Here is a 10,000-nt window from a genome sequence, read left to right as displayed (position 1 = left end):
GCAGTAAGAACACACACACACACACGCACACACACACACACACTCACACAGCCTCAGCACCATACACGCCTACGACAAGAGAGAGCAGTACTTCCAGCAATAAGAACACACACACAAACACACACACACACACAGCTTCAGCACTATACACGCCTACGACAAGAGGGAGCAGTGCATCCAGCAGTAAGAACACACACACACACACACACACACACACACACACACACACACACACACACACACACACACACACTCACACACATACATACACACACACTCATACAGCCTCTGCACCATACACGCCAACGACAAGAGAGAGCAGTACATCCAGCAGTAAGAACATACACACATTTAAATTATTTATTTGAATCCACCAATCATATTCTTACAGAAAGGATTCAAACATTTCTCAGAGGTTGAATACAGCTTAGTGACTCATGGGTACAAGAAACATCTCCTACGCCTAACAGCAAGACTACCTATAGCAGCTGATACAGAGCAGAACTTGACTAGTTGTTTGGATTGTCTCTTACTAAGTCCGGCCAGTCGTAGCCCACTGACCGAAAGCTTATGGACATGCCCCAGACTTCCAAATATCATTACTACCAGCTTACATGTATAGCCTAGGTCTCTTATCACACACACACACACACACACACACAGTGGTTGGAGTTGGTGTCCGTCATGTCTTTGAATCTATAACACACAAACACATACACACACACACACAGCCTCAGCACCATATGCGCCTACGGCAAGAGAGAGAGCAGTGCATCCAGCAATAACAAGTAACAAGCACTAAATGTTTGCTCGTGTGCGTGTGTGTCTGTGTGTATGTGTGTGTTATAGATTCAAAGACATTTCGGACACCAACTCCAACCACTTCCTGCTGTTTAACTGCGGCACGCGCTGGCTGTCCTTCTGGCTGGACTTCATGTCTGCCTCGATCACCCTGGCGGTGGCGCTGTTCGTGGTGCTCAGCCCAGACACCATCAGCCCCTCTTTGAAGGGCCTGGCCCTCTCCTACACCATACAGGTGAGCACTACACCATACTATTCCATACAGGTGAGTATGACACCCTACTACACCATACAGGTGAGCACTACACCATACAGGTGAGCACTACACCATACTACTCCATACAGGTGAGTATGACACCCTACTACACCATACAGGTGAGCACTACACCATACTAAACCATACAGGTGAGCACTACACCATACTACTCCATACAGGTGAGCACTACACCATACTACACCATACAGGTGAGCACTACACCATACTACACCATACAGGTGAGCACTACACCATACTACACCATACAGGTGAGCACTACACCATACAGGTGAGCACTACACCATACTAAACCATACAGGTGAGCACTACACCATACAGGTGAGCACTACACCATACAGGTGAGCACTACACCATACAGGTGAGCACTACACCATACAGGTAAGCAGTACACCATACAGGTGAGCACTACACCATACTACACCATACAGGTGAGCATTACACCATACTACTCCATACAGGTGAGCACTACACCATACTACACCATACAGGTGAGCACTACACCATACTACACCATACAGGTGAGCACTACACCATACTGCACCATACAGGTGAGCACTACACCATACTACTCCATACAGGTGAGCACTACACCATACTACACCATACAGGTGAGCACTACACCATACTACACCATACAGGTGACCACTACACCATACTACACCATACAGGTGACCACTACACCATACTACACCATACAGGTGACCACTACACCATACTATTCTATACAGGTTCCTCCTTAAACTACATAGGTGAGATGATGTGATTCTCCAGAGGGCTTAGAGGTGATAGTATAATATGATTCTCCAGAGAGAATGTGCTCTCTCTCCCTCCCTCCCTCCCTCTGTGCTCTCTATCCCTCCCTCTCTCTCTCTCTCTCCCTCCCTCTGTCTACAGTCCGTATGCTGTCTGCTTTAGGGGCTCTACAGTCCTTATGCTGTCTGCTTTAGGGGTCTACAGTCCTTATGCTGTCTGCTTTAGGGCTCTACAGTCCTTATGCTGTCTGCTGTCTGCTTTAGGGGTCTACAGTCCTTATGCTGTCTGCTTTAGGGGTCTACAGTCCTTATGCTGTCTGCTGTCTGCTTTAGGGGTCTACAGTCCTTATGCTGTCTGCTGTCTGCTTTAGGGGTCTACAGTCCTTATGCTGTCTGCTGTCTGCTTTAGGGACTCTACAGTCCTTATGCTGTCTGCTTTAGGGTTCTACAGTCCTTATGCTGTCTGCTGTCTGCTTTAGGGGCTCTTCAGTCCTTATGCTGTCTGCTGTCTGCTTTAGGGGCTCTACAGTCCTTATGCTGTCTGCTGTCTGCTTTAGGGGTCTACAGTCCTTATGCTGTATGCTGTCTGCTTTAGGGGTCTACAGTCCTCATGCTGTCTGCTTTAGGGGTCTACAGTCCTTATGCTGTCTGCTGTCTGCTTTAGGGGTCTACAGTCCTTATGCTGTCTGCTGTCTGCTTTAGGGGTCTACAGTCCTTATGCTGTCTGCTGTCTGCTTTAGGGGTCTACAGTCCTCATGCTGTCTGCTGTCTGCTTTAGGGGTCTACAGTCCTTATGCTGTCTGCTTTAGGGGTCTACAGTCCTTATGCTGTCTGCTGTCTGCTTTAGGGGTCTACAGTCCTTATGCTGTCTGCTGTCTGCTTTAGGGGCTCTACAGTCCTCATATTGTCTGCTGTCTGCTTTAGGGGCTCTACAGTCCTTATGCTGTCTGCTGTCTGCTTTAGGGGCTCTACAGTCCTTATGCTGTCTGCTTTAGGGGTCTACAGTCCTTATGCTGTCTGCTGTCTGCTTTAGGGGTCTACAGTCCTTATGCTGTCTGCTGTCTGCTTTAGGGGTCTACAGTCCTTATGCTGTCTGCTGTCTGCTTTAGGGGTCTACAGTCCTCATGCTGTCTGCTGTCTGCTTTAGGGGTCTACAGTCCTTATGCTGTCTGCTTTAGGGGTCTACAGTCCTTATGCTGTCTGCTTTCTGCTTTAGGGGTCTACAGTCCTTATGCTGTCTGCTTTAGGGGTCTACAGTCCTTATGCTGTCTGCTTTAGGGGCGTTAGAGTCCTTATGCTGTCTGCTGTCTGCTTTAGGGGCTCTACAGTCCTTATGCTGTCTGCTTTAGGGGTCTACAGTCCTTATGCTGTCTGCTGTCTGCTTTAGGGCTCTAGAGTCCTTATGCTGTCTGCTGTCTGCTTTAGGGGCTCTACAGTCCTTATGCTGTCTGCTTTAGGGGTCTACAGTCCTTATGCTGTCTGCTGTCTGCTTTAGGGGCTCTACAGTCCTTATGCTGTCTGCTTTAGGGGTCTACAGTCCTTATGCTGTCTGCTGTCTGCTTTAGGGGCTCTACAGTCCTTATGCTGTCTGCTGTCTGCTTTAGGGGCTCTACAGTCCTTATGCTGTCTGCTTTAGGGGTCTACAGTCCTTATGCTGTCTGCTGTCTGCTTTAGGGCTCTAGAGTCCTTATGCTGTCTGCTGTCTGCTTTAGGGGCTCTACAGTCCTTATGCTGTCTGCTGTCTGCTTTAGGGGCTCTACAGTCCTTATGCTGTCTGCTGTCTGCTTTAGGGGCTTTAGAGTCCTTATGCTGTTTGCTTTAGGGGCTCTTCAGTCCTTATGCTGTCTGCTGTCTGCTTTAGGGGCTCTACAGTCCTTATGCTGTCTGCTGTCTGCTTTAGGGGTCTACAGTCCTTATGCTGTCTGCTTTGGGGGTCTACAGTCCTTATGCTGTCTGCTGTCTGCTTTGGGGGTCTTCAGTCCTTATGCTGTCTGCTGTCTGCTTTAGGGGTCTACAGTCCTTATGCTGTCTGCTTTAGGGGTCTACAGTCCTTATGCTGTCTGCTGTCTGCTTTGGGGGTCTTCAGTCCTTATGCTGTCTGCTGTCTGCTTTAGGGGTCTACAGTCCTTATGTTGTCTGCTTTAGGGGTCTACAGTCCTTATGCTGTCTGCTGTCTGCTTTAGGGCTCTACAGTCCTTATGCTGTCTGCTTTAGGGGTCTACAGTCCTTATGCTGTCTGCTGTCTGCTTTAGGGGTCTACAGTCCTTATGCTGTCTGCTGTCTGCTTTAGGGGTCTACAGTCCTTATGCTGTTTGCTGTGGGGGCTCTACAGTCCTTATGCTGTCTGCTGTCTGCTTTAGGGGCTCTACAGTCCTTATGCTGTCTGCTTTAGGGGCTCTACAGTCCTTATGCTGTCTGCTGTCTGCTTTGGGGGTCTACAGTCCTTATGCTGTCTGCTGTCTGCTTTAGGGGCTCTACAGTCCCTATGCTGTCTGCTGTCTGCTTTAGGGGTCTACAGTCCTTATGCTGTCTGCTTTGGGGGTCTACAGTCCTTATGCCGTCTGCTTTAGGGGCTCTACAGTCCTTATGCTTTCTGCTGTCTGCTTTAGGGGCTCTACAGTCCTTATGCTTTCTGCTGTCTGCTTTAGGGGCTCTACAGTCCTTATGCTTTCTGCTGTCTGCTTTAGGGGCTCTACAGTCCTTATGCTTTCTGCTGTCTGCTTTAGGGGCTCTACAGTCCTTATGCTTTCTGCTGTCTGCTTTAGGGGCTCTACAGTCCTTATGCTGTCTGCTTTAGGGGTCTACAGTCCTTATGCTGTCTGCTTTAGGGCTCTACAGTCCTTATGCTGTCTGCTGTCTGCTTTAGGGGTCTACAGTCCTTATGCTGTCTGCTTTAGGGGTCTACAGTCCTTATGCTGTCTGCTTTAGGGGCTCTACAGTCCTTATGCTGTCTGCTGTCTGCTGTCTGCTTTAGGGGTCTACAGTCCTTATGCTTTCTGCTGTCTGCTTTAGGGGCTCTACAGTCCTTATGCTGTCTGCTGTCTGCTTTAGGGGCTCTACAGTCCTTATGCTGTCTGCTGTCTGCTTTAGGGGCTCTACAGTCCTTATGCTGTCTGCTGTCTGCTTTAGGGGCTCTACAGTCCTCATTACTGTGCTGAGGGGTAGTTTAAAAGGAGGCAGAGGTCCCAACATGACAGTAGTAGCACTTTTAAAGTAATCCTTGTGCCAAAAAAGATCCCAAAACTTCTCTCTCCCTCCCTCTCTCTCTCCCTCCCTCTGTTTCTCTCCCTCTCCCACCCTCCCTCTCTTTCCCTACCCCTCCCTCCCTCCCTACCCCTTCCTCTCCCACTCTCTCCCTCCCTGTTTTTCTCCCTCTCTCTCTCTCACTCTCCCTACCCCCCCTCTCTCTCTCTCTCTCTCTCCCTCCCTCTCTGCCCCTTCCTCTCCCTCCCTATGTTTCTCTCTCTCCCTCCCTACCCTTCTCTCCCTCTCTCTCTGTCTCTTTGTATATTGTAACACTGATCCTGTACGTTTTCTTTAAGACTCTAACTGGGATTTTTTTTTTCTCTCTATCCCTCCCTCCCTCATTCTCTCTCTCTCTGTCCAACTCTCTCTCACCCTCCCTCTCTCTCTCTCTCCTTCCCCTCTCTCTCGCTCTCTTCTTCTCTCTCTCTCCTTCCCTCCCTGCCTCCCTTTCTCTCTCTCCCTCCCTCTCCCTCCCTACCCCTCTTTCCCTCTCTCTCTCTGTCTCTTCATGTTGTATATTGTGACACAGATCTTTTTTTTAAGACTGTAACTGAAATTCTCTCTCTCTCTGTCTCCATCTCTCTCTCTCCCTCCCTCCCTCTCTCTCTCTCTCTCTCTCCCCCTCCCCTTCTCCTCCAGCTCACTGGGATATTGCAGCTTGTTGCGAGGTTTTCTACAAAGCTCGAGGCCAAATTCACTTCTGCCGAGCGTCTTCTGGAGTACATCACGGTATATAGACAAACATCCCTTCTTCTATCAGTCGCTACTTCCCTCTGTCTCTCCCTCTCTATAATCTCTCACTCACTCACTTTCTGTTTGATATCACAGTGAGAGGACCTGAGAATAAGAACACCTAATTGATGTATTTGTAATGTATATCCAAAACTACCCGTATGAAATCAAACGCTGCTCCTTCATAAATAAATAAAAGTCATTCGTTGAAATGAGCATAAATAATATGTATGTCTTTGCACACACGTGTGTGCGTGTGTGTGTTTCTGTGGCTGTGTGTGTGTGTGTGTGTGTAGGATTGTGAGTCAGAGGCTCCTCGGCAAGTTGGCCCCAGCAAGAGGCTCCTTCCGGATGGTTGGCCCCAGCAAGGCTCCATCACCTTCAAGGACTACAGCATGCGCTACCGTGACCAAACACCCATCGTTCTCAACAACATGCACTTCACCATCAATCCTAAAGAGAAGCTTGGCATTGTGGGAAGGACTGGCTCGGGTACACAGCAACTCACACACACACACACACACACACACACACACACACACACACACACACACACACACACACACACACACACACACAACCCATAACTGCATGACCCATTGCTATGAGCAGCATATATAGCAACAGCTACAGCGACGGTTATACAACATACATAACTACAACGGTAAATATAGCAGTGGAAACTGATTGTGTAAATACACCAGGAAACCAGCGACAGACACAGCAATGTGCACAACAATAGACAAACACAAACAAAGCTAAAAAAAGAACTACTGCCACACACACTTCTAAAGCACATCCACACACACATCTAGAAGCATAGCCACACACACACACTTCTATAAGCACATCCACACACACACATCTTTAAGAACATACACACACACACACATCTATAAGCACAGCCACAAACACACATCTATAAGCACAGCCACACACACACACATGTATAAGCACAGCCACACACAAAAATCAATAAGCACAGCCACACACACACACACATTTATAAGCATACCACACACACACACATCTACCCAGGCCTATGAAGCGCCTCTGTGTCTGGGTGAGATGTAGTGTGTGATACGGGTGTATGTGTTATGCGGGTGTGTGATACGGTTGTGTGTGTGGTTGCTAGGTAAGTCCTCTTTGGGCGTGGCGCTGTTCCGCCTGTGTGAGCCAGCAGGGGGCACTGTGCTGATCGATGAGGTGGACACCAGCTCCATCGGCCTGCAGGACCTCAGGAGGCAGCTCTCCGTCATCCCTCAGGACCCAGTACTCTTTGTAGGCACAGTCAGGTAGGACACACACACACACACACACACTCACACACACACACACATACACGCTCACATGCTCTCTCTCACACACACACACACACACACACACACACACACATACACATACTGTACATGCTCACATGCTCACACACACACACACAGCCATCTGCCCTCTCTCCTCTAACCTATTTGTGGCTCTCTCTATGTGTGAGTGTGTGTGTGTATGAGTGTGTGTGTGTGTGTGTGTGTGTGTGTGTGTGTGTGTGTGTGTGTGTGTGTGTGTGTGTGTGTGTGTGTTGTGTGTGCAGGTATAACCTGGATCCATTTGATAAGTACAGTGACAAAGAGCTCTGGCATGCACTGGAGAAGACCTACATGAAAAACACGGTACGTCTCTGCACTGCTGATGAAGATTTACACACGTTGCACTCCCAATCACTATTACACTGTAAACCTGAACAAGTTCAGAGAACTCAAAACTTTTGATGTAACCGATTACATAAGAAAATTTGAGTACATATATTATTTTTTTTAAGTAAACTTAACTCAAAAATTATACATCCGCTATTCTGATTTTTTTGTGTTATCATTTTCATAATTTTTGAGTTCTCTGAACTCATATTATTCCAAAATCGTAAAGGATTTAGCCTCGTCAGATATATGTGTTTCTCTGGGTCTTTCTCAAACTAGTTATTAGGGTATCTTCCTTACGTTCCAAGTTCTTCTGAAGCTCTTACTGTAGAGAGAACTGTCATTGGTCAACCGCCTTCCCAGTGTTGCCACTGCATTTACATTTACATCTGTGAGGAATTTTGCATTCATAGATCATGAGCAGTTTAGGGGTTCACACTTATACACTTGGTAAGGAGGAGTGGGGAATCGAACTAGCAACCTTCCAACCTCTGGATTACTAAACGACTCCTCTACCTTAAGTCTGCTCTGTCCGTCTCTCATCGCAAGAGCTTTGCAATGGTGTTCTCAACGACGTTGATGATGTCAGATACTAATTTTTTTTGAGTTATCAGGCAATGTTAACTCAAATAAATACATTCCTATACAATTAAAACGTCTGCACTTGCTCAGAAAACTAATACATTTTAAGTTGGGTCAACTAAATACCAGGTTTTAAGTACTGAATACATAATGTTAATGAGTTAGTAGAACTGTCTGGGTTTACAGTGTACTACACACACACACACACACACACACACACACACACACACTTAATATTCAGGTAGTCCGGTCATTTACCGTAACGGAAAGTCATTGAAACTTGAAATAAGCAAGTAATGGGTTGCTACGTGTTAGATAAATGCGTGTTGGTTCAAGAGAGGCGTCATCAGACGAAGCTTCTTTGTAGCAAGATGAGTTTACTTGGTAAATGATGATACACAGATGCGAGCAGAAACATTGTTTGAAAGCCTGTCTGGTGGCGTAATGGCAAAAGCAAAGTATGGAAAATGGTAGTAGACACGTCCCCGAAGCACCAGCGGCCACAACCGCGGCACAAGCAGCACCAGAAGCCCTTATGCGGAGGCAGCACCTGCTGCACCAATCATAGGTCCTTCAGACACAGAGGGACTTGAATGAGTCTGTTAGTGAGATTGTTGCCGAACTCTGTCCGCTATTAAGGGTTATTTAAACAAACGTACGTGCCTAAATAAAAAAATCTGTAGAAAATATGTGCATTTATTCTTTAACTGTGTACATTATTTAACTGTTGGTATAGTTGGTAAATCAGCTCCAGTCTTCTCAGCGCAGGGATGCGTATTCTAGCCAGCTGGGATGGGAGGGGGGTCATCTTGGCCCATGCGCATTTCGCCTTCTCCTAGCTCTATGCCATGGCTTAGACAGACATTGTGTAGCACACAACAGGCTAGGATAATCTGGCAAACCTTTTTGGGGTCATATAGCAGTCTCCCTCCGATGCATCCAAACATCGCCACCTTCCCTTGAGCATGCCTATATGCTGCGCCCTGCTACCGACCGTCCACAGGCATGTGCTGTATTGAAGTGGGCTTCCTAGGCTGTCTGAGTGTGCGCAATCGGGGTGAGAAACCATTGGGAACCCTGCTTTACGCAGGAAATCCTTTTTTCACATTTCGCTGTTCCTGGGCACTGAATGGAAATCCTATAAATTGCGGAGAAAGAGGGATAAATAGCGCAAAGAACATGGGGCAAAATTCTGCATAATGATGACTTGAATATACCCGACTGGTCTCCAATTTCTCGTTCGAACGTTCTTGTAGCCAGGAACCCAAGAACAGACAAAACCTGACCCTGAAAGGGTATGGCCAGGTTACATCTGATGCGTCTCTGATGAGGGCCCATTTGGGCACAAAGCTCTAACAGAGACGCTCTACAAGCGGCACCTGCTTATCAGTCATACATCATCCTATGTCAAAAAGTCTGCGTGATCACGAAAAACCCTTTCTCTCCGCGGTTGGCAATATCCTCTAACAACGCCAATGCATCCATTTATCCTATTGAAAACTAAGCCTAACAGACTTTTAATAGGCTATAGATTGAGCAAAATATTTTACACGCGTTTTTGTCCTAAGGACTGTGCTGTGGACTGATGCTATTTAAATTATTCAAATTGTTTAATTGATTTTATTGAGCAAAACATTACTTTGGCCTTTCACCATTAGCCCTTATGGTGGTGACGATGATGATGATGAAACTGCGTGTCGGCGTTTGGAGAGTTCCCAATTCCTGCAGTACTCCAGTATTGCCACAAGGAAATGTACTTACACAAGCTAAAACCAGACGTACAGATACGTCCTTTTCTACGTCTAAGATGGTTTTTATAAATCTGTACTTAGACGTGGATTTGATCGCACGCACAGTCTAAGATCAATTCTGTGCGTAAGTACGTTTTATAAATGAGGCCCCTTGTTAGATGGTCAGCACAA

At 47.0% G+C, this 10,000-nt stretch overlaps 1 protein-coding gene across 1 annotated transcript in view; it reads left to right on the top strand.

Moving 5' to 3' along the window:
* LOC308379824 (ATP-binding cassette sub-family C member 12-like) overlaps nucleotides 1–10,000 on the top strand; it is a gene marked incomplete at both ends in the record, with an annotated part of 79,980 nt that overhangs the window by 64,176 nt on the left and 5,804 nt on the right. The window contains 5 exon segments of the mRNA XM_080857087.1: nucleotides 850–1,036; nucleotides 5,716–5,805; nucleotides 6,105–6,300; nucleotides 6,944–7,103; nucleotides 7,394–7,472. Of these exon segments, the coding sequence (XP_080713213.1) occupies nucleotides 850–1,036; nucleotides 5,716–5,805; nucleotides 6,105–6,300; nucleotides 6,944–7,103; nucleotides 7,394–7,472 (712 nt within the window).

The sequence above is a fragment of the Sprattus sprattus genome (assembly GCF_963457725.1).
Source record: "Sprattus sprattus genome assembly, chromosome: 18".
NCBI lineage: Eukaryota > Metazoa > Chordata > Actinopteri > Clupeiformes > Clupeidae > Sprattus > Sprattus sprattus.
Note: the sequence above shows the minus strand (reverse complement) of the source record. Positions and strands in the feature narration are given on the sequence as shown.